At 37.5% G+C, this 24,504-nt stretch overlaps 3 protein-coding genes across 5 annotated transcripts; 2 read left to right on the top strand and 1 right to left on the bottom strand.

Moving 5' to 3' along the window:
* Nucleotides 1-1,346: 1,346 nt before the first annotated feature.
* On the top strand, nt 1,347-11,862 carry cd63 (CD63 molecule). Its single transcript, XM_085258956.1, has 8 exons — nt 1,347-1,503; nt 2,197-2,285; nt 9,471-9,659; nt 9,806-9,880; nt 9,976-10,074; nt 10,265-10,408; nt 11,179-11,262; nt 11,440-11,862. The coding sequence occupies exons 2-8, from the start codon at nt 2,220-2,222 to the stop codon at nt 11,503-11,505; spliced, it is 723 nt and encodes a 240-aa protein (XP_085115082.1). The 5' UTR covers nt 1,347-1,503; nt 2,197-2,219; the 3' UTR covers nt 11,506-11,862.
* A 38-nt stretch (nt 11,863-11,900) lies between these two features.
* letmd1 (LETM1 domain containing 1) lies at nt 11,901-20,446 on the bottom strand. Its single transcript, XM_085258955.1, has 9 exons — nt 20,323-20,446; nt 19,883-20,037; nt 18,990-19,105; nt 17,405-17,487; nt 17,088-17,274; nt 15,869-15,970; nt 15,624-15,776; nt 15,443-15,539; nt 11,901-13,059 (listed from the first exon to the last, which is right to left on the bottom strand). Exons 1-9 carry the CDS (start codon nt 20,436-20,438, stop codon nt 12,983-12,985), a joined length of 1,086 nt encoding a protein of 361 aa, XP_085115081.1. The 5' UTR covers nt 20,439-20,446; the 3' UTR covers nt 11,901-12,982.
* An 838-nt stretch (nt 20,447-21,284) lies between these two features.
* Nucleotides 21,285-24,172, top strand: gtsf1 (gametocyte specific factor 1). Of its 3 annotated transcripts, none has more exons than XM_085259471.1 (7): nt 21,285-21,304; nt 22,114-22,214; nt 22,305-22,411; nt 22,870-22,996; nt 23,110-23,199; nt 23,706-23,763; nt 23,844-24,172. In XM_085259471.1, exons 1-7 carry the CDS (start codon nt 21,291-21,293, stop codon nt 23,917-23,919), a joined length of 573 nt encoding a protein of 190 aa, XP_085115597.1. In that variant the 5' UTR covers nt 21,285-21,290; the 3' UTR covers nt 23,920-24,172. The 3 variants fall into 3 exon arrangements, with proteins under 3 accessions (XP_085115597.1, XP_085115596.1, XP_085115598.1); XM_085259470.1 differs by lacking the exon at nt 21,285-21,304 and adding an exon at nt 21,305-21,432 and having other exon boundaries at nt 23,844-24,167; XM_085259472.1 differs by lacking the exon at nt 21,285-21,304 and adding an exon at nt 21,455-21,610 and having other exon boundaries at nt 23,844-24,168.
* The last annotated feature ends 332 nt before the right edge of the window (nt 24,173-24,504 follow it).

The raw sequence follows: 24,504 nt of genomic DNA, 5'->3' as shown, positions 1-24,504 counted from the left end.
AAGGAGAGCACCTAGGATTAGTGATTTAGTTTCCTCTGGAAAACACTGGAAAACATATTTAAAAGTAAGAGAAAAATAATCATATAACTGTTTGCAAATAGAGCACCATAAAAATATAAGTGTTCAGCATTTGAACTGTTTTATGATGACCTGAGGAATACCATAAGTTGAAATGTGTTGGTTAAATAATAAAGTTGTTGTATGAACTAAAGTGTTGCTGGAGGTTTATCTTTATCTGTACTGGATTTGTTCACATCATTCAGACTTTTACCACATGATCATAAATGATAATAATACTTTCTGATGTTATAAAAGCACAGCCTTACTGTAATTTATATGTCACAGGAAGTGACAGTGACTTGAGTGATCACAGCTCATTTGAATTCTTTGTAAATTTTGGTCAGTAAGACACTTAATCACCAGGATAAGAACGTTAGTGTGTAAAATGGGGAAATATATGAGGAGTTCACCTTTCACACATTGTGTTGTAACTTGTGTATTAAACATAACTTGTGTCACACTTTACATTTGCACCCTTTTTTTTAATGGAAGTGAGATAATTTAATAACAAATGGATGGAGATAATCATGGCTTTGTGCACATAGTATACTACTCGTTTGTTGTGAAATACAAACTGGTGCAATTAATGTAGATATTTTAAATCAGTAGCCCTTTATTGATGTATGTGTAAATTTTGAACAATAGCAGCATGTTAAGAGAATGTGAACCAAATTTACAAATAACAAGAAGAGAAAATACATTTTCCCTGACAACCCAAAATTGGTTGTTAATGCCTTACAACGAATTTATATTAATTAGCAGCTTATGACGCTGGTATTTACAACTTGCAAATATTTGTATGAGTGAATGAAGAGAAAGTATTAGCTTTACTCAAAAAATAAGCTATACATAATAAACATGCGCACACAGACAAACAGCTAACATGAAGTGACACTGGGATTATATGATGCTGTGGTCCTAGAGTTACCTCTATTTATACTAATTAAAGTGATCTCTAGGTGACTGATGGAGTTATTTTTATGGATTCAAACTTCCAGACTATGTAAACAAGTCAGGTCAGTTTCTAAATAGATGGATGTATGGGGCTCATTTAAAAATGGGAAAATGAAAGTCAAACTGATTGGTATGTATAAAGTTCTGGAATTACAGCTTTGCCATATTGGTTTTGCCACACCTCAACCTGACTCCAATTCTCCAATAACACCAACTAGTTAATCAACCGATATATCTTTACATATCCTAACATTAACCGACTACGCTAGAATATTACACAGCAGTAGGAGTTTGCATTTAACGACGGGGCCCTGAAGGCAGCATTGAAGGGTAGAGTTGCGCAGGACAGTAAAAAGGAGGGAGCAGGAGGTAGCAGAGAACGTGAAAGAAAGAGGAGGGAGTATAAACGGCAGAACGCATCAGAGTCCCCTACAGCTTCAACTTTGTCTTCGCCTTTCGTGGCAAGATTTTAAAAACTTCTTCTGAAAGGTAGGTGTTAAAATAGCACTGAAAAAGTTTTCTTTTTCTCCTAACCGTTTTCCGTCCGGTGTTTTTTTTGGGTCGCTTTCTAAACTGTGCATCTAGCGGTTCCGTTGTCTTTTCTTTTAGACAAAAGAAAAATGTCGCCTAATGTAGATAAGGGTGGTTTATCGTAATTCTTTTAACTTAATTTGTAGACTTATTTGTGTGTATTTAAGAATAATTCAGTTTTCAGACTAACAGCTGTCGGTAATTTGATCTTGGCTGTTTGTGTAAAAAGTTTGACTCGTTGACAAAGCTGGTTTTGTTGCTTGCTAGCAGTGATTAACGGTCAGAGAAGTGGGGCTGTGTGTTCCTCAGACTCTTCTCAATTTACTCCAATTATTAAGTGTTATCCAGATCTGCGTGTTTCCTTAATTTTATCGTGTCTATATATAATGACATTAAAGTACAGTCCTAACATTTTTTGAGACTCCTTCGTAACTTTTAATTAGTAAATCTAAATACAAATATTTCAGCGAAATGTGTGACGCGTTGATCTAACTTTAAAAATATAAATCACCAAGCGTTTTCATAGCAATGAGAGTTAGTATCCTACTGAAAACGAGTCAGCTCTTCCACCCTTCAGCTGCTCGTATTACAGCTGATGTAATCAGTTAAGAATTAAACTTGCAATAAACTTGCTTTCTTTTTTTAATGTAGAAAACAGATCTTCGTCATTCATCATGAGCGTAACAGGAGGAATGAAATGTGTCAAGTATCTAGTTTTCTTTTTCAACTTCATCTTCTGGGTAAGTAGCAGCAATCACATTTCTTTTATAGTAAAACTGGGCTATGAAAAAAAGAAACAAAACACAGCAGAGTGGACATGGAAACCACCTAAAACTAACTGCAGGAAGGAAGGCAACACTGTTGTCTAGTATACGTTTATGTTTTCGGCTTATCTTCTTGATCTTGATCTACACAATATTTTCATTTCAGGACCTTTTTGTCACATTTCTCCTTTTACTAGCACTGTGACTCTGGCTTAAAGGTTGAGCATATAGGGTGGAATCATTTGTAAAATCAGATGATGAACACACACACACACACACACACACAGAAAGTCACATTACCCATTCTTCAGTTTTGTGTTTAAATCTAATGGGATAATTAGTGAACTTTTTCCAAGATTAGTTTGTTTTACATCACCTTCATGGTGACGATAAGAGAGAGGGTATAAGAGAGGCAGGAATGTGAATCTTATGACCAGATTTCCAAAGTGTTGCAGTACCATGTGACTCCAGATCATTTTTTCCTCCTGCTTAGTCACCCCATAAATTTCGGTAAGCTGGTGTTTGCACAGTTAACTCTAAATTAACAAACTGTTATTTATGATAGGGCAAGAGGAAGTAAAAATGACAAAGCTGTTTTGACGGGACTTCCCTTTAAGTCCCATTATTTAATACTTATACTCGGTAAACAGTTCAGTCTTTACAGCAGCATTTCCTTAAGTCCAGGTGTACCCTGGGATTTTGAGTCAACTGAGCAGTATTGTTTTAAGATGTCACCATAAAACCTAACTTAATCTAAAGAAAATGAAAATGAAATTGTTTTAAGAAAATAATACACAGTTTTTGTGAAGTCAATGGCCTTTAACTCGACAATACAGTCAAAGTTGTCATTGCCTTTATTTCAGATGTTTTTTTCACATTTGAACACTAGCATGCCTTTAAGTTTGACAAGTCTTGGGTAGAGCAGGGCGATGTGACCAAAAATATTTATCACGATATACATTTGAAAATTTGCTATAACAATATAACGGACGATATAATTGACACTAGACAAAGTACTTTGCAACTCCACAACTTTATTAGTGCAAAAAAACAAACAAACCATCAATGTATTTTCACTTAAACAAGCAGCTGTTTTTTGTGTGCATTAAAGTTATATAAAAATTTAACAGTGCAAATGCAAATTCCTTGCTGACAGTTTAACCAAAAGGCATTTCCAGTGGAAATTGGCCGACATATCCTCAGCATAACCATGTATAATATCCACAAAACTTAAAAAGAGGTTATACACACACAATACAGTAATATTATGTTGAAGCACAGTACGTATCACTCCGCGAGGCTCCTGCCTACGATAGTCGTAATGCTCCGACAATCCATCAAGCGGTGCAGGTTCGTAGCTTAGCAAAGTCGTACTAAAACATTTGACAGATTTTCAAGCGCAGTGTACGACATAAAATCGTTTCAAGGTCAGTAAACACAACCAGAATTCATACATAAGGCACACGGGATTATAAGCGGCACTGTCGATTTTCAGAAAAATCAAAGGATTGATTTTAAGTGTGCCGTATTTTCCAAAAACAAGGTAATAACGACGGCCCGCTAGCATGCTCTAGCAAAAATAGTGCTTTGTTGTGTATCTGACAGACGAAAGCTAAACCAGTTCCACACCACTGAAGTTGCAGCATTTTTACAAACCAATTCTGGTTCATCCGTTTCATTCAACGATCCGCTTTCGCTCTTCTCATTCTCTGTCACCGCCATGCTTTTTCCGCCATGTTTGCATGAAAACAAAGGCACTGCGCGTGCATATTTTACCCATATTCTATTGCGATATTTCATTTTCTTATCGTTGCCCAACATTATACTGGTATTACCGTGAACGGTATGATATGGCCCGGCCCTAGTCTTGGGCACATAAAGTCTACAGTCTAAGGCAGAAATAAAAACTTTTTCTGTTTATTTGTTTTAGGTGGCAATTTTCTCAACTCCTATTAAGAGCTTTTTTGTTGGTCATGAGTGAGCGGAGAATAACAATAAACAGTTATAAACAATAAACTGTTACAGATGCACTTTGGTATTGTTAATTTTTTCCACTTTTTTAGAAGTGCTGTCATTATTTTCATTATTTATTGGGACACCTTATTTCACTCTTCTGGTCAGTATTTATAAACAGTATATAATAATTTAATGTGTGTAGCACACTGATGTAAGTGGAGGCATATATAAACATTATGCTGACGAATTCCGATCAATAATAATTGACTATTACTTTAATTGATTTAATTGATAGTTGTAAATAAATAAATTAGACAGTAGTAAGAAATGCCTCTCGACTCTATGGTGCCTTTCCATATATGAAAATTGTCTACTCAATGACCCACTCAAACATCACAACTCTACAAAGGTGTATTAGGGCCACATTAAGAAAACATATTATTGATCATTTTGAGAATGAGGTGAAAATTTTGAGATTAAAGTCGTAATTGCATTTCGAGAAAAAAGTCAAAATGTGCACACTACATATGTTCTTTCAAGATAAACCGTCACTGCTGCTATAACCTCAACAAAAAGCCTTGTGTAGATGAGTTAATGAAACAAATTGGCATCTTGTGAGCTCCTCCAGGTTTGTGTGGTTTTTCCATGTGACCAGATGCAGCTTTCTGAACCATCCTGAACCATCATACTTATCACCATGCTGTGTTTATGTGCTATATGAGACATCATTTCCTTCCTTGTTACTAGAAACGATTCTGAAGTGCGATTTTTAATGCAGTTGTCAGGAAACAACAACTGTAAATAATCTCCACATTTTGACCTTTTTCTCAAAAAAGGTCAAAATGTGTATTGACACTGGTTACTGACAATTTACTACTTAATAATAACTAAAATTGAGCCCTGCACGCTAAAGAAGAAAGTATAACAGAAAAATGAAGAAACATAAGATAAGATAAGATAAGATAAGATAAGATAAGATAGAACTTTATTAATCCCTCGGGTGGGTTCCTCTGGGAAATTCGACTTCCAAAAAAAGCACAGCAACGACCGAAGTTACAGTTACAGAACTGTTATATATATATATATACACACACACACACACACACACACACACACACACACACACACACACACACACACACACACACACACACATATATATAAATACAGAGACAAATATAAATAAAATATACAAAGGGGATAAATAGAATAAATAGGAATAAAAAATAAAAATACAAGTGAATTGCACATTTCAAGTATTGAGGTCTATTGCACTGTTGACTATTTACAAAAAGTATTGCACAAGGTATTGTACAGTGAGGTGAAGAGGCACTACAGCTTAGTTGTTCCCCCCTCCTTTGTCCTCCTGTTTCCCCTCCCTCTCCCCTCCAGAGAGGAGTTAAACAGTCTGATGGCGTGTGGGACAAAGGAGTTTTTAAGTCTGTTAGTTCTTGTCTTGGGGAGAAGCAACCTGTCACTGAACAGACTCTTCTGGTTGTTTATGGCCGTGTGCAGAGGATGCCTGGCATTGTCCATAATGTCCATCAGTTTCTTTAATGTCCTTTTCTCTGCCACTGTCACCAGAGTGTCCAGCTTCATGCCGACCACAGAGCTAGCCCTCCTGATCAGTTTCTCCAGCCTGGATGAGTCCCTCTTTGCTGTGCTGCTCCCCCAGCACACCACAGCATAGAAAAGTACTCCAGCAACCACTGACTGGTAAAACATCCTCAGGAGCTTCCTGCAGATGTTAAAAGACCTCAGCCTCCTGAGGAAGTACAGTCGGCTTTGGGCTTTTTTATACAGGTGCTCTGTGTTGCATGACCAGTCCAGTTTATTGTCCACCCTGTCATGTCAGTGTTCACTCACTGATAACTCCCCATATAGGAAATACTCAGTGGATTTCGCAGTGTTGAGCAGTGGTTTGACATTAGGGGTGGGGGAAAAAATCGATACTGTGTAGTATCGTGATATTTTGTTTGCTAATAATGTATCGATACAGGGACAGCAGAAATCGATATTTTGTTACAAACAATTTTTTCGTGGACTGGAACATGCTCTGACTTCAGAGCATGTTGATCAGCTCCTTTTTCTGAGCAAGAATCCTGACATTCCTTCACTGTCCAAATGTGTTTAACTTTTTTTTGGCAGCAATAAACATGACAGTTTATTTATTTTAATTTAAGACATGTTTTATTTTAATGAAGTTTAAAACTTTTTTATTTAATGTAAAATTATAGTTTGTTTTAATTTACTTTCAAATTCTTCAGTTGCTGAATGGGCTGCATAGTTTTCATAAATTGCATAGTTCAGAATAGCTATAATTGTACCAGATGGTTGCATTCAGTTAAGTTGGACTAGACTGTAATACAAACCGTTCAGTTTATAAAACTGACTGAAATGAGAGAAAGACTGAGTGTGAGACTTTGATATTAGATAAAATGAATATTGATAAAGTTTACCTTTATGTACAGAATTTGCATATCGCAAAATATTTTTAAAAATTGCAATAATATCGTATTGTGCGTTAAGTATTGTGATAATGTCATATCGTGAGTTGTATGGTGATTCCCACCTCTATTTGACATGTTGTGAAATTTCCTCAGCTGGTTGCACCATTATGTATTTTGACATCGCTTTGCCTTGTGGGAGTGTTAGTAAAAAAGGATGTTCGTAGCCATAGACTGACTGTTTTTCTAGCCCTTTGCCACTTTTTCTCTTTTTTTTTTTGTAGATTGAAGTTTCATTCGCTCAGGCATAAAAGACATATAGGTTTTTGGATTTCAAATAAAACAACTTTTAAAATAATGCATACAGTTTCTTAAAATAAAGAAACAGCCACTCCCTTATCTGTTTGCGGAACGATCATGCTGACTGTGGTGACCGCAGTGAGTCGTGAAAAATTAATGCTGTGAAACTGTGTGTATTTGATTGGCTAGTTTCTGCGTCTGGTTCATACATTTGTCTTCTCCCTTTCAGTTCGAGTAAGATTTTAAAATTACTACCTGAATTCTTTTTACTATGGTTGCTGAGTTGTGATACTTCCTTGTAAAAGGACTTTGGTTACACCTGTAGACACTGTAAATAAGTAAACTGGAGCCTCATGGTGAGTGACCTGTGAGTTTCAGCCCTATTGTGTTGCTAGTTTGCGCAAGTTTTTCTTGATTTTCAGATCAGAGTGGCAACACAACTAGTGCCTCTGGCTGAATAACAGACATTCGAATAGTTTCTGGAGAGAGCTATTGAAAATCTATCCAGTACAATCTTCTATATCTTTTCAATGATAACCAATTCTGATGAGTGTTGTGAACTCTTTTGATTGATTGATTGATTGATTGATTGAATCTTTATTTTGAACATGTTGAAAAAGTACAACAAAATAGAATTAAAAGAGACAAATGAACACAGCAAAACAAAAGGAAAACGAGCAACCACAACTCCAAATAACGTTCATGTTCAAAAAGTCTTAACAGCACAGTTGTCTTGTACGTTAATCTCACAGTCTGATCTGCCTGTTGATTAGCTCTTCAGTTGTGAGAGCAAGAGAGCCACCAAATTTTGCCACAGCTTCCTTCTCAGGAAACATGAAGTATACTCTCTTCTGAATTTCTGTGACTTTCTGGGCTCTGCTTGGCTTCTCTGTTCACTCCTTTATATTTTGTCCTACACCAACCATTAGCTGTTTGTTTGACTCAGGCTCAAATATTTACATTGGTGGAGCCAACACAGAAGGATCTACAGTAGCAGCCAGGTCTTAATATGGATAGCATAGCAAACATGTGACTGACACTGAGGCTGGAGAGGTATCAGGTTGTCATACTGGTATGAAAACATTTATTTTCCCTTAAATGTTTCAAATATTAAACCCCTACAATAGTGAGCATACTGTTGGGAGCTGAAGTTGTTCTTCAGGGACTCCCAGTGGTATCTCCAGCCACAATATATTTGTTTTTGCCCTCGCCCATGTGTATCAAGAACAATAAAAACAGGTTAATGAATAATTTAATCTTACTCACACCTTATACAAAAGCTTTAAAATATCTAACATAGGTCTACATTTTACAGTTTAGCAATTTTTATACTGTTAGTCATTCGAAACATGATGTTTGATATGGCAAATAAATAACACCTGTTCTTTTATATATATATATATATATATATATATATATATATAATTTTTTTTTCTTGAAAAAGTGCACAACTGAACAATTGTTTATCAGAAAAGTAGCAGGACTGAGTTAAAAGGGAATAAAAGTAAAAAGAATACAGTTTGCTCAAGGACACAGCTGATTGCGGTCAGACATTAGTGTTTGTAAAAGATCGAATGAATTGCTCTTATCACCCAAACCAGACAGTGACACTGTCATTGTATCATCTGATTGTTTTACATCCGCATTCAGGGACTGAAAAATGTTGCAACTTCCTCTTTTGTTTTAGACCTTTCTCATGTTGTTTGCTTACATGAAATGAAAAAGTACAATAATATAAAAATCAAATTGATTTAATGATACCATAATCAGATTTTTTTTTTTTCAATCTTTAAAATTTGTAGTAGCTATATTAAGATAAAAAACTTGTCTTGGGAAATTTGTCCCCCCTTGAGGTGGCTGTAGGAGGCAGAGCAGGTCCCCTACTGATCGGAAGGTTAGTGATTTGATCCCAGGCTCCTCCAGTCTGAATGTCAAGTATCCTTGGGCAAGATATTAACCCCAAGTTGCTCTCCGATGCATCCATCTGAATATGAATGTGTATGAATGAAGCTAGGAAGCACTAAGTATAGAAAGAAAGTGCTTGTTTGAATGGGGGTGATTGGGTGACTGTGGCATGTTGTATAGAGCGCTTTGAGTACTCCAGGAGACTAGAAAAGCTCTATATAAGAATCAGTCCATTTACCATTACCCCTTGGCATTGCTGCCAACTGTCAGAGAAGGTTAACATACACCTATTAAAGTAGTGGTATTCACCCTCCATAACTGGCACACAGGTGTGACACTTTCTAGATTGATCCCTATCAAAGTCAAGTACCTGGGTGTATAAAAACACAAGTGTATTTGGTACAGTTTTATTGTTTAGCTGCTAATAAGAATCAAATTATTGTTGCTTTTCTTTGCTATCATACTTTTGTCAAATAGCCAAATAAAATATTACATTACAAATTATAAACCTTTCCCCATGAATTCACTCTAGCCTAACTTCTTATTCTTGCAGCTATGTGGCCTAGCACTGATTGTGGTAGGAATCATGGTTCAGGTGTCGCTTAACAAAACCCTCAAGATCACTGATCCCACTGCCTCGGCAGCTCCCATTATCCTGATCGGAGTTGGTGTGGTGATTTTCTTCATCAGCTTCTTTGGTTGCTGTGGAGCCTTCAAAGAAAACCACTGCATGGTCACCACGGTAATTCACACAGCACCATATGCAGTAACTTTGTTTTTGTTAACTTTTTTGCACGAGATTTCATTGTAAAAATTGCTGTTTATTTGTGTGACAACCACTCAGGTAGATCATTCAATTCCTCATTCGTTCCTTTTCTCCTCCCTCAGTTTGCTGTCCTTCTCTCACTGATTGTTATCGTTGAGATTGCAGCAGCAATTGTTGGATACGTCTTCAGAAACAAGGTAAGTGTTGAATACATCTGTTTTATGTGAGTCCCTGCAGAAGGTGTGGTTTTAATTTGAGCTGCAATGTTGTGTGTGTTGTGCCTCCCGTGTAGCTCTCAACTATCGTCCACGATAGCGTCACTGAAATGATCTCCAAGTACGAAAAGGGTACACCAGAATTCAAAGAGACCGTGGACAATCTTCAGCATAACGTAAGTTCACTGTAAATGTTCCTGTTCACTGTTTGGTTAGTATGGTACCACCCTGTCAAAACATTTTGCATCCTGTTGGTAAGTTTCGTGTGACAGGATATTGTTGCTGTTTGCACAATGTGTTCCATATCATTTTACTCTACATCTCAAGTTCATAGCTGTTGTTCATAGACTTGTTTGCATTTTCCAGCTGAAATGCTGCGGTGTGAACGGTTCTTCTGACTGGGAAAACTTCACTAGCAAAGGAAACTCTGTGCCTGACTCATGCTGCAAGAATGTCACTAAAGGCTGTGGAATAGGAACCATGACTGACTCTGACAAAGTGTATCAGCAGGTAAACAGGGGTCAATTTCTTTCTAAGTTTATTTAACCTGAAATTCACTTTCTTAATTCTTAAGTCCTGTTTATTTAGTAAAACATCTAAGTTATCAGCATGTTGCTTAAATAGGTAAAAAAATATATATATCTGGCAAGCTAAAGAGACATACAGTAAATAATTGTTACCAAACTGCAACTGGATGGCATGTAAATATTAGAAACAGGACTCCAGCTGCGTAACAGTCTTGCTTTGTGCCAAGCACAGAAAAGGATTAAAGGATTTGGAACTGCAAACTCATCTGCTAACGACTGATTGATATGTTGTTAGGCAATGAGTGCGCACTAGTTAATCATCCTTTGTGAATCCAGTAGTGAGCATAATTTACAAAATGGACTTTGTGCTATTAAATGAGTGTCTGAGGTCATAAACTCTTAAGAAAAGTGTTTGAGGCTACAAAGCAAAGAAGCCTAGTGCTGTTTTCTCACAGACTATACAACTGGCAAACAGAGTACCTCCAAAGTTAAATCTTTGAAACAAATTTTCCACCAGGAGATTAGTGACTAAAACAAACAAACAAAAAAAGATTTACTGCTTTACGTGCACGAGAAAATGGTTGAGCTAGCTGCTCTCATTGTCACACTATGTGATTTGTAGAACCTCAAATGTGGAAGGAGGAAAGAAAAACGAAACGGCAAAAAGCCCACAAGCATACAGAGTGTACTCTGAGTTAACCTTTCTCAGACACAGTGGAGATCAATTCTAACTTTTCTGTTTGTTCTCTTTAGGGTTGTAGTGCTGCTATGGAGACATTTCTAAAGAATAACATCTTATGGGTGATAGTAGCAGCGGTTGTCATTGCTATCCTGCAGGTATGTAACACCATTAAACAAAATTTGCTCTTAAACTCAAGAGTCTATCAGCTCATTTTAGTTTCCTTTGTTACTATGGTAATGTGTTGTTGCTCATCTTGCTTCTGGACTCTACAGACTTTTAGTTTTTAAAAAGTTGTAAACAAAAATGATGACCGTTTTCTCTCTTCCTTCCAGTTACTCGGTATTGTGTTTGCCTGCTGTTTGATCAAAGGCATTCGGGACGGCTACGAAGTTATGTGATCGACACCAGAAGAGGAGTTGACTGTTCGGGCTACTCACAAAGTTCTTCACTTGGATATTTTAAAATGTTCATCATACTTTCCACATATAACGCAGAATATAATTTTCTTCATACAGATAATATTTTCATAGTTAATGGCTCTGCTTTGATGCTGTACATGGAATGGAAATGGAGATTAATGTACAGTGTCATATTAGCATAAGTGAATGTTCTCTCTTAACTTTGCTTGCTTTGTTGTAAACATGAGTTTATTTTGGTGTTCCTGGATCTGTTCTAAGCTTTGAACTGCTTTGGTGTTTATACGTCGTACTGGGTTCCAGTTTTTAATTTTTTCATTAAAGACCTTTTTAATTTCATCTGAATTTTCTGTATAAAGTTATACAGGAGGAAAATGCACCTTTAAGATTTTTATTTCAGACACATTTCCAAGATATTGTATATAATATTGGCACAACACAACACTGAACATTTGCAGAGCAAGTAATAAAAAAAATCTTAAAAAACACAACATAATTTTTGCATCTTCTATTTCAGATAAACTCTGTGTGCTCTTGCAAAAGGCACAGGAAGCGATGACATGTTCAGTTTTACACTTACACAAGTCACCAGCAGATACAACAGGAATTTCCTCTTCGTAGGAGTAACCAGAAAGCAGGCGAAGGGCTTACAACAAATTTTGCACTTAAGTTAATGTCATTCCAGCCTTTCAAAAAAATAAGAAGGTAAACAATAAAGTGATATCTTGTCAGAAATGTGTGCTGTGCCACAAACCAAAAACTTTGAGAACGTGCAAGACGTTCAGCATCTCATCACACAAGCAAGCTTCAATGACTTTACAGCTGGGCCACCAGTGGGCTTTTTCTTTACATAGTTACTCTCAGGGACTTTCATATTGTCTACTGCTGTTTGACGTCAACCAAGTTATAACGCCTCTTCATCTCCACATTACCCACCACAAGTCCTGTTACCCACAACCTTGATCATGGTAAACAATATTCAAAGTATGTAAAAAAAAAAAACACAAAGTGAGGTACTGGCATGAAAGAACACAGGACATGTTTGATGTGAAATGTAAAAACAAACATGCCCATCTTAATGTAATTCTTTTAAATGGAATGTGTCTGAGCATATCACCAAACAAAAAGAACTGCTGAACTTAAATAACATGTATCAGTTCACACATGCAAACAAGGTTCACATATAGCAATAGATAATCATTACATTACTTCCACATCACCAGTATAGCACTAATGTCTAATAGATGACAATGGATTCATCTTGTTTTTAAATGCTATTAACTGCAAAGGCTTCTTTTTTGTGGTAAATCCTTTGAATAGAAATGGTTTCTTGCCAAAAACACCCTTAAAATGTTGTTTACTTTCCAAAAAGGAGCTGTTGAAAACCTCTTGGAAAGTTTTGCTTTTCATTGCACGTAAGAGAGTATAATCACAACAGCAGATAGCATGTGGCTTCCTGTCAGTGATGGCTGGGACCACTTGGGTAGTTTGCAGAGAGAAACACAATGCTGTGCAAAAGCAGTGACACCTCTGAGTCTGCAAAAATGAAAGTAAAAAATACATGCTAATGTAATAGCTATAAAATAATCATGCAACATTTAGGAAATACTTAAAAGGTCTTTTAAAGCACCCCCCAAAATGCTTTAAATATAACTCAAAGCCTGATCTTTAAGTCACAAAAGGTAGTGGATATTTTGTCTTGACTATTGTACATAGAACAAGTAGTTCCTATATTGTTTAATGTGTGGAGACAATGTGCATTTATTACATTAGCTAGTTAGCAGATTTAGCCTCTAAACAGTTTTTCAAGCCTCCCGTTATAACCTAAAAGAGCCAAGATTTTTGTGTCCGGCCGCTACTTAAGAATGCAGAATATCTTGATAAAGCTGATTAAAAAGATAGACAATAGCCTGATGGTTTCCAGATGCATTTTGGCAAATGCAATCCCTCTTGCTCTCATTCTGAATTGTACTTGGATTAAAAGCAAAGCCTGCTCAAATGTAATTGTCAGCAGATTCTGAATTATGAGAGAAACAAAAAATGCTGTTAGTGTCAAAAAAAATCTTATTCCTTGACTTGGCATAAATCTGTAGAGCAGCAGATTGTGCACTTATCAGGCTGTTCACACTGCTTTGTTAGGGCCATAAGCTGTGCACCAAACACCTCCTCTAGAAAGTTCACCGGCTCATCATCTAGGGTCATGTACTGAACAATAAATGCAACATGCACAGGTAATGCTGAATTATATTGAATTTTGGTTCCAATTAAATGCCCTTTCAGATTAAGTATTTTTTAAATGTTTAACTTTAGAGTAAAGTCCTGCATCAGTGAATGAACTGAGTATTAACATTCAAGTACAAACAGACACTTCATATTCAAATAAGAATTAACTTAAATAATTTTCTGTTCTGTCACTACACATGTTCTTGAGTGAGACCGTTTCTGGAGCTACTTTGATACTACTGCAGTACATAGAAGGAGAAAGACTTGGTTACTCTTCATAAAGATGATTTATATGTTAGATAAACATGCAGTATATTTCATCAGCCATTATCTGCAGGGTGTTTCATTTGTTTAGAGCGCAGGTGTTGAACTCCAGGCCTCAGTGGCCTGGTAATGAACGAATCATTTGATTCAGGTGTGTTGACCCAGGGTGATATCTAAAACCTGCAGGACACCAGCCCTTGAGGCCTGGAGTTTGACACCCCTGGTTTACCGAAACAAAAAGTGGAGTGCCATCTGTTGGAATCATGTCAAATAGCAGTACAGACTCATTCCACTCATTTGGCTACAGATACACTGGAGTTTAGTAAAACTGGAACAAAGATGATTTGTGGGACAGTCTAAGCCTTATACACTGATCAAAAAATTAAAGGAACACTTTTTAGGAACACTTCTGGGATGTTGATCTGGTCAGTTAAGTAGCAGAGTGTGTTTATAACCATTTTCAGCTTTTTTGGTGCACTGGAGGGGCACCAATGAGACAACCATGAAAATAGGAATGATTTTACCTCATGGGGGCAAGTGACATTTTTACCCTTCTCATCTTTTCTGACAGATTTTTCACTCGATGGCTTGGGTCAGTCTCACTATTGGTAACATGAGGCAATACCTGGGCCCTATAGAGGCTGCACAGGTAGTCCCACTTCTACAGGATAGCACATTAATGTGTACAATTTCCAGAAGTTTTGCTGTGTCTTTCAGTGCAGTCTCAAGAACAGGTGGATTCCAGGGGACAGGCTGTAGAAGGTCGTTAACCCATCAGCAGCACCGGGATCGATTAAATTTTGGCAAAAAGGACGAGCCTGTTAAATAACTTTTTCACTTTAACTTTCAGGGTGTCATTAAATTTAGCCCTCTGTAGGTTGATACTTCCATGTCCATCACACAGTATGCCATTCTTTCATTCCTAACATATTACCCAGTCCACATCAATATCTAGCGCGATTTCTTTTCGGATGTCCTTTCAAAGTGTTTTTAATGTTTTTGAGCAGTGTACATCCAACAGATGTGCTGCACTTCAGCTATCCACAGCATCCACAAAGCACATCAACTCTAAATTGTGCTCCACATACACATGCATAAAGCCAGAACTTTAGTTTAGGCTCATATTTACTTACATTTTGAACTATTATTTTGTTTTATTTTAATCCATGGTTTTTCTGACTCATTATGGACATTTTGGGGCTGACTATACAGGTAAGCACAGTAGAAGCAATCAAGTCTCAGCTACTTTATTAGGGAGAAATCTGTGCAATATTCTGTCTGGAAATTTCTCTTCACATAAATCCTCTTAAGGAAACAGGTAAAGTTATTTTTATTACAATTCTGGTCATTTTTCTTTGGCTCTCATCAAAATCTTTAGGGTAGGTGACAGAAAAAAAAGAATCTATACTGCAAATCCAAATAATAATAATACCTTTCAATGAGCTTGACACCTGTAGCCACTGGGACAACCATTCACGACACTGGTTAACACCAAGAACATCAGCATTGAGGCCCCTTAGATAACAAGCCTGAAAGGAGAAAAACATCAAGTATTTATAAAATGGCTTAAAGAGGAAGGCACTCAGTATATAAAGTCATGGAGAGTGATGGACCTGTCTGAGTTCAGAGTCATTCAGCTGGTGAACGCCCAGTCTGCTGAGGCCCCGGTCCAGTTGGAGCAACTCCAGCCCGTGGCTGCTTAGCCGCTGGCCAATCAAGAAGCCGGGGAGCCGTGGCGTCAAGAAGAGCAGCGGGCTGATGTGTCTCTGATTAGCCATAAAAACATGAATACGAAGGCTTTACTAAGCCTTTTGCATTCCTGTTAACTGAGACAGAAAATTGGAGGAGTTTTACTGACCATGTGATCAACGCTCATTCTCCTTATACCCAAAGGAGGTCCAGAAAACAGGCTTCGGATAGCAAGGATTTCAGACGCTTTGGGGTTTGCTCCACTTTGGACCTGAACAAATATCAAACATACATGTACTGGTTAGAAATGAACAGATCTGCAAATCTGTACTGTTTCACACAGTTCACAGCCAAACATCATGACTGACTCCTGCAATGTTTATTAAACTGAAGAATGAGAACTAGGGTGCACTTACTATTTGTGCATCCATAATGAACAGTTTAAAATTTAACAAATAAGTTGTAGTTTTCTAATGAAAAGAAATGACAGTTATCCTCGCAAACTGGCCAAGTATCCCAGCTATGTGTCCAAAGTTTGAAGTGAAAAACTGCACGAAAGAATACTTAGCAGAGCAGAAAAACAATGCACTATTTTAAAACCACTGACAATTTAGAGTGAGGATTTCCATTGTCTTAATAAGAGGGGGGATACATTAAATAGCAAGTGAGGAGTCAGTTTTCACAGTCGACATGGAAGTGGGGAAAAAATTGGACAGCATAAGAATCTCTCAGACAGAACTGTAATGGCCAGATCACTTGCACAGATCATCTTCAAACCACAGGTATCAGGTGTTTCCCCAATAAGCATGGGTTAGTACTAGAAGCAGGCCAAGCACAGACAAGCAACAAGATTTCTTGGGTGCTTACAAGATTATAAGCACCCAAGAAAGCTGACAGGACACATGCATGGAGCACAATAACCACAGACAGGTCATAGTGCGCATGCTCTCGGCTCTCCACCACTAAAATCTACCCAAATCATCAGCTGGATAGCCTTTAGTGATTATGCAAGTGCAAAGCTGGGTTATTGAGCAAGGGAAGAAGATGGATCAGTTTGATGAGTCACATTTTCTCTTACATCATGTGCACGGCCAAGAGGATGTGTGTGCGTGTCCTTAACTTTGGAAGAGTGCTGGCAGGATATGCTACAGATTTAGTGCAAGACAGTAGAAGAAAAGTGATGTCTGGGCAATGTTCGGCTGAAAAATCTTTGGTTCTGACATTAATGAGGATGTTACTTTGAGACATAATATCTAGTTATTCCCTGATAACTCGTGCTACATTCAGGAAGATAACATTATAAGGGGCCACACTGTAAAAACTGTTCGTGAATGATTAGTGTACTTTGAAAGCAGAAAGCAGTACTGCTACACATTCCCGATACTTACTTTTGCACACAGGTCCTTAAGTTGTCTCTGTAAGTGACCATTTTTGACCTGCTGACTCGTGCACTCAAGTCCTTTGAGCACCGGCCAGTGGTGCCGAGCTCTGAGGGAGTGGTACACTCTCCGAAACTCCAGCTGCTGGCTGGGAGTCCAGAAGTGAGGGATCAGGAGCTGACGGGGGAAGAAATACCTGTCGATGCAGGAGGAGGTGTTGTTAGCAGAGTGAGGCACACTAAGTGACAGAAAATGATTAATGAACAGGGACAGCAACATAAATAAGCCTGCAAATCAAATGAGATGGTTATTTCAAGAGGACTCACATCAAGACAAAAACCAGGTAGTTGGCAAAGGGAGGGATGGATATGATCACCAGCGGGATGGCCTTGATCAAGTCTCTGCGAAACTGTCAAACACAAGTCAAGTGAGCCAAGTTACTGTGAGACATTACAGCCCTGAAACACTGACAATGCATAAACTAAAAATACTACACTGCCATAAACACAGGAATTGAAACTCTACCAAAATCTACACTAATTTATGAGAATGGGTGACTAAACGCTAATCCCTCCCCTTAAAGGATGCTCTGACAGTCCTCACGATTATGAAATTCTTTTTAAATACCATTAGTATTTACTCAGAGCGATAGCTCAGATTGAATACCTGACGTACAAAATCAGAGAGATGAATCGGCTGAGATGTATGGAGGGGAGAAAGTGGGATTATCGGGAAAAGGATGCAGAAGATGAGGCTGACAAGCAAGAAAAAAACAAAAGAAAAAGGAGCTTTACGGTTGTTTTGACAGGAAACGCTGATGGTTGGCATGAAAAGGGAAGATTTAGAAGACAAGAAGAGTTGGAAACAGACATTCCACTGAACTGATCAAAAAGAAGAAGCTGCCAAAAATAAATAAGAGCATTGCTTACATCAGCATTACACATTTTTCAATGCTGATAAAGTAGATGACCTCCTCTACCTCCTGAGGCATGCCATCCCACCCCTAATGAAGTGCTAGCATCTTGATAAATCCTCACGCCTGTTAACCTAATACCAGACAGAATTAACTCATTATGACCGGTTCAAACAGTAGGTGTTTGTTTTTTCTTTTTATGGTTGATTTAAGCCTTTTCATTTTAGGAGTTTAAATTAGAATATATTAATTTGTTATTTTGATCTTGAATTCTGTTTTTCTGTCTATTTATTCTTTTAATGAATACAAACTGATGGCTGCACTAAATAATATGATAGTTTATTTGCCTTTAAAATTTTATACAGTTTTGCCAATTAGTGTCAAAACAAAATAGAACTGGTTTTATTTGTGTGCATGGAGATGGTGTTAACCCGACATGAATTCCCATTGCCGGTATTACACTAATAATACTCCAATCGATAATCTAAATAAAATAGGATTATATTGGATTTTCTGTGACAAAATGCATCACATTTTGGTAGATAACGTGATAGAAAACGCAACTTTTTTTTGCTAAGAGTGAATGTATGAAGGAAAGGATTTTTAAAAAGATCCCAGATAAAAAAAAAAAAAGCAGAGGGAATTTCTATACAAGGGAATTTCTTTTTGCAACCAGGGTTCGCCTCCTGCTGGCCATTAGATAGAATGCAGTCAAAAGAAAATTTTACACTCAGAAGCAATAGCATCATATTAACAATCAAAATCAAGTATATTCCAAACTTTTGCAATTTGAAAGATTAAAAAAAATCAAATAATGTTTTTCTGACTTATTGCAGATTTAATAATAACAAAATAAATGTAATTATATTTAATACAAATTTAATAATAATAAAGAAATTACTCATTTTCACTGAGCTATAAGCAGTTTGATTCCCTCCATTTCTAATATGTGTGGAAAATTCTGATATTTCTGTGTGCAGTGTGGTAAACAGACCCACCTGTCTGAGTTTCTCCATGTCCCTGTAAGGCAAATCCTGGAACTTTACTCCATCAGACCACATTTTTCCTTTTATCCTCCTGATATCTTTGGCATCTCGGAACAGTAGCTTGAATCCTGGAATGAGTGACAGAAAAAATTGTTTTAAATATTACTGTAGATTTTAAAAAATTTATTTGACTCTTAGAACAAAGTGCTTTGTAGCATGCTGTTTATTTAGACACCAACTCCTTAGCCTGCTTGTACTCTGTAGATGTTCGCTTTAGATTGGGGCCACAAAATGATGTAATTGTATAATCATTTGTATATTACAAACAGTATGTAGTATGCAATGTTTGTTTGCTTGTTTAATGCAGTTTTAATAAAGTAAAATGAAAATTTGACTTGCAAGACCTGAAAAAAATAAGCTCGGGTAAGTGATGGACAAGAACAGTGTTTTCTGGATATAATGCTGCTGATGGGGTGATGTTTGAAAGAAGACAACTGGACTTCTTTAGGTTTTTGAAGACATTTCACCTACCATCCAAAAGGCTTTTCAATTCTAGAACAAAAGCAGACACACCTATACAGGAAGTAAAGACCCTGAGGACCCTGATGTTAGTAGACCAGGTGAAACGATCATATTAAGGCCATGGAAGGCCATGGAATATGAGAAATCTGGCTATTAAATGTCTTATTTTAACTCCAGATTCTGATCATGAGTTGGGTCTTGAATTCTCTCTCTCAGCAACTTTCATCTTCAAAAACCTTCATATATAAGGTGCCTATGTACTACAGCAGCCTGTTTCCTGGTCCCTAGTCAGGTTTCCCAACCTCATTGTTGGGCTAACAACACTCACAGGGCTCTCCTACAGTTTTTTGGAGACCTCAGGAGTGAGTAAACCGTGAGCTTACCTTCCACGAAAGTGTGATAGAGCAGAAAAAAGCGGGGAAATCGCTTTTTAAGGAAATCTTCATATTTGGTATTAGCCCACTGGAGTTTGGAGGCAACATAACGAGCAAAACCTCGTCTGACTTCGGACGATGAGTAGTGTCTACACAGGGGCAGTCTGTCAGAGAGGAAAGATATCTGTCATTAAAGGAATAAAATAATTGTTTGTACATTAAAGAATTAAACATGATTACTCTTTATCGTTGGGGTATGCACCGATCACGATATAATAATTGCTCTGATGAAAATATCAACAACGTACTTTATTTTTTATTTTAAATTTTATTTTCAATATCTCTTATCAGCCGGTAGGTATAGCTAGCTTAGCAAAGGTTTACGAAACACGAGTAAAACAAAAATGATAAATGATGGAAGCGACGATGTTAATCGGCTTCATATATACCTGAACTGACAGACCACGTAGGGAGAGTAAAGACCATGTGTTATCCTGTTTTTACCGAGACGACAGTGTCGGATTAAAGACAGTTGACTACACAGACTCGAACAGGACAGCGCCATGTTTGACAGGCAGCGCACTTACCGTAATGACGCTCATATACAGCAAAGATTAAAGTGAGTCAGTTACCGTAATGGAAAAAAATGGTACCAGGGTAAATAAGAGTCACATGCTACTAAGTGTGTAAAATGATGGCAAAAAATAACCTTTTTTGTTTTATAAATGTAAATAAGCATTCTAAAAACACTGACTCTTTCATATTTTAATGAACCATCTATTCACAAAATAAAACGTCTGCTTTAATATAAGAAAAATATGATATGATGTGATACAAATAGGTCCAGTTACAAATAAGTATTTTATTATAAGTATATTACATTTTGTTGTTTTTCGCTGCTCTAATACAATAATTTCTAACCTTTTAAGATCACTAAAGAATTTCAGATTTTTTCTTATTCTTCATACTACTTCTTTGCCAGTAGCTGTGTACTTTTACGTTAGCATTTTACTTTGAGTACTGGAATTTCACATGTAATCAGTAGTGTCTACTGTATGTACTCTTACTTTTGCAGTTCATTTAATTTAGCAATCCTTCCAAAAGTCAGTGCAATTTAATTAGCATGTTTTATTGATGCTATTTATCATCTTTACTTAAAAATGAGTGGGTAGTTTTTGCACGGACAACTAATTTAATTAGCTGCTTCTTCCACCAAAAGCCAGAGATTCAGTTTGCACATTTTATTGATAGTATTCATAGTTCATATAAAAATATTTTTTAAAAAGAAAAAAGGTAAAATCGGCCCTGCGACAGACTGGCGACCTGTCCAGGGTGTACCCCGCCTCTCGCCCTATGACAGCTGGGATAGGCTCCAGCGCCCCCCGCGACCCTGAAAAGGATAAGCGGAAGCGAATGGATGGATGGAAAAAGGTAAAATCCCCGTAGAGCTAATAAAAAAAATTTAACTGCCAAAAATCACGTGACTCTTCGCGAGATTTAAAGAAGTGGGGCGGCTCTGGTTGTTTGATGTCTTTTGAGAGAAACGGATCTCTTTCATGGTAATTTTAAACTGCTTCTAGGCTTTATTCGAACCATTTTCTATAAACGTTACAAAAGTTAAGTGCAGGTGTTTAAAATTCACGTGTTAGTGTCTCAGGCAATGTGCTGAGTAGCTAGGCAACTTTTTTGCTAACAGACTTTGGAAACCGGCCAGGTCTTCTTGCTGCATATTTTACGGTAACGTTTGATGAGCTAGGTACTGTGTAGCGTGTCCACGAGTTAGCTCTGCGACTTATTTTATCCATATAGAATGGCTTTATATCAGTCAAACGTGAATATTTGGTCATCATGGGATGTTTAATCAGGTCAAAGAAGAACTGGGGGTGTAGGAACCACCTGCACCTATACTGAGACACAAAGAGTTGGGGGGGGGGAAGAGCTAGCTTCATTCACTAAGGTCACTCATGTTTCTGTCTTTGTACACACATTAGGAGTATTTTTTTCTTCTTCTCTATATTTAAAAATAATCCAAACCAGCAGGCTAAGTTAAGCTCACTTTGGGGTAACAGAAAAATGTTGCACACCTGCAGAGCTGAAGGGTTAATGTGGTTATGTAGCTTGTAAATGCTGTGCCATGTGTTGGCATTACCAAAGTGCAAGCATTTAGCTTACACAATTCCTGCGTGTCTATTTGGGGGTGGGTGGTTGTATTTTAATTTAAACTGTTTGCCTGCCCACAGTAAATTCCAGCTACAGATGGCGAGCAATTTTGTAATTGGAAGCACCAGCAGTCCCTGCAGGACCTCTTCTGCAGAGCCAGCACAGCTGGTGGAGGAATATGGTGAAACTTTTTTTTAACATTAAGGTGTTGTCAGTACTTTAAATCCTAAGTTAATGCATTTGCTTCTTCCCCCCCCCCCCCCCCTTAAAGATGGGAAAGGAAACACAGACCCAGAAAAACTTCTTCAGTGCCCTTTTGATAAAAACCACAAGATCCGGTCCAGCCGCTTTCCTTACCACATCATAAAGTGCAGGAAGGTGAGTCAAGTGCTAGTATCTTTAAAATTTTAGGTTTTAGTTGTATTTTCTTTCTATTTTACATTAGTCTGTCAAATTGAGTTTACTCATTTTAGTTTTGTTTTTTAGTTTCTGTAGTTCCAGTGATGGTTTTAATCTTATAAGAGACTTTGGCCTTGTTAGATGTTCACAGCAGCCATTACAATGCAAACATTAAATCTTGGAAGGGCCTCTGGATTTCATGCAGCTGAGTTAAACAGGATCCTATTGAATAATCTAACCACTGAACCAGTGCTTACAATTATTTTTATTCAGCAGAACATCAAAACGCTAAAGTAGCCAAATTTTCTCCACTGGTGGATGAGGGAGAATAAAAATTGCTAAATGGCGAAGCTGGTACTGGTCTTGAGTAATTTCCTGGCTTGAATGAAACTTTAGCCATGATTGAAAGTTTGATTGTTTATACAAACTCTCTGCAGAACCATCCCAAACTGGCCCGTGAACTAAAAACCTGCCCTTTTAATGCTCGCCACCTGGTCCCCAAACATGAGCTGGCTCACCACACTGAGACCTGCGAGGACAGAGTTCCTGTGGACATGGAAGAAGGTAAGACTGCTTTTTTTTTTTTTTTTTTTTTTTTTTTTCTTTTTTTTTTCTTTAACTTAAATTTAATCATGTTTAACCTCGTGAATATTTCTTATTTTACACCCCTGTTACAGATGGAAGTTCAAGTTCAAATGGACCTTGTAACTGGCATGTCCCAGTCAGCACTTGGGTTAACCCAAACATGACTGAGGATTGGGATCAAGGTATGACTTATAACCTCATCATCTTGGTATTGGCACAAGGATGACTAACCCTTACCTGGCTGTGTGAATCAAGCGTTAAAGTGCTTTAGACTCGTTTTCCTTGTAATGGAAAGCTGAAGACAACTGCTCCTCCTGCTTGAAGCTTACGCTCACTTGATCTGTGACCTCTGTAAACGCTTCATCTGGGTTAATGGTCTTGGTTGCTAGTTTTAGTAATTATTACTGAATAAAACTCTTTAACTCTGGAAGATTGTTCAGGGCTGTTGTGATGAACTGCTACTGTGTAAAATGTGAAATATCCCATTTCTCACCTAGGTCAACCTTTTTCGAACCTTGTGTCTGAAAACTGCTTTTCCCCCTTCAGTTTCTGACTGTTAAACAATACTTTCCATTTTAAGAATGGGTCTGGGTCTAAATGCACCTGAAATATAAACTTTTTGTGCTGCACCCTGAGACATTGAGACAATACTTAGTGAAAGTATTAAGGTAACTGTCCCATCTTGCAGAGGCAGATAACACTGCTCCTCCATTTGTGTGGGGTGAAACCAAAACCATTGGGCCAAAGTAAGTCAGCTCTTCCATCAGTCTGAATCGGCTAACAGTAGTTTTTCTTTGTTCTCTAACTGTTGTCTCTCTCCCACCAGACAGGAAACAAGACCCACCAACAATCTTGGTCCAACGTTTAGATCACCCAGTGACATTCCATGGTCTGGTTTTTAAGCTATAATTTGTATTTACTGCATATGCAAGCATGTTTAGGCATTTCCCTTTTTAAATTTGTTCTTAACATTTTTTTTTTTTAAAATCTCCCTCAATGTGACTCATGCCTTCTGCCAGATGCAGACTACGTTGATGTGATATGTCCACTTTTTTTTTTTTTTTTTTCTAGCATCCTCACTGTTTAGTCAGACTGCATTGTTGCTTAATAAAGCTGTTTACGTGAAGAAACTTGAGTAAATTCATTTTCAGTCACATGCTATGCAATGATTCAAGATGGTTTAAAGGCAAACTTTTCAAGTCCTATATTTGCAGCACATCCTATATTTGACATCAAGTCACAAGGTCTGATTAAACGCCAAAAACAGTTGGTGTAGAGCAGGGATGGGGGAACTGGAGGCCTCAAGGGCCTGTGTCCTGCAGGTTTTGGATGTCACCCTGGGTCGACACACCTGAATCAAATGGTTAGTTCATTACCAGGCCTCTGGAGAATTTCAAGACATTTTGAGGAGGTAATTCAGCCATTTTAAACAAACTGCTTGGTGTAACATGAGTTGTGTAGTGGCTATTCTAGTTGTGCAGCATGCA

Source organism: Mchenga conophoros, linkage group LG20 (assembly GCF_057382185.1).
Source record: "Mchenga conophoros isolate Kocher_MC1m ecotype Shallow Benthic linkage group LG20, M_conophoros_male_GT1.1, whole genome shotgun sequence".
Taxonomy (NCBI): Eukaryota; Metazoa; Chordata; class Actinopteri; order Cichliformes; family Cichlidae; genus Mchenga; species Mchenga conophoros.
Note: the sequence above shows the minus strand (reverse complement) of the source record. Positions and strands in the feature narration are given on the sequence as shown.

Coding starts and splice junctions, on each gene's coding strand:
- gtsf1 (XM_085259470.1), top strand. CDS start 21,401: ATGTCTTTTGAGAGAAACGGATCTCTTTCATG. Junction 22,997..23,109: donor TCCTGTGGACATGGAAGAAG/GTAAGACTGCTT, acceptor CCCCTGTTACAG/ATGGAAGTTCAAGTTCAAAT. Junction 23,764..23,843: donor ACCAAAACCATTGGGCCAAA/GTAAGTCAGCTC, acceptor CTCTCCCACCAG/ACAGGAAACAAGACCCACCA.
- letmd1 (XM_085258955.1), bottom strand. CDS start 20,438: ATGGCGCTGTCCTGTTCGAGTCTGTGTAGTCAACTGTCTTTAATCCGA. Junction 20,038..20,322: donor TACGTGGTCTGTCAGTTCAG/GTATATATGAAG, acceptor CCTCTCTGACAG/ACTGCCCCTGTGTAGACACT. Junction 17,488..18,989: donor ACATGGAGAAACTCAGACAG/GTGGGTCTGTTT, acceptor TGTGTTTGACAG/TTTCGCAGAGACTTGATCAA.
- cd63 (XM_085258956.1), top strand. CDS start 2,220: ATGAGCGTAACAGGAGGAATGAAATGTGTCAAGTATCTAGTTTTCTTT. Junction 9,660..9,805: donor ACCACTGCATGGTCACCACG/GTAATTCACACA, acceptor CTCCTCCCTCAG/TTTGCTGTCCTTCTCTCACT. Junction 9,881..9,975: donor GATACGTCTTCAGAAACAAG/GTAAGTGTTGAA, acceptor CCTCCCGTGTAG/CTCTCAACTATCGTCCACGA.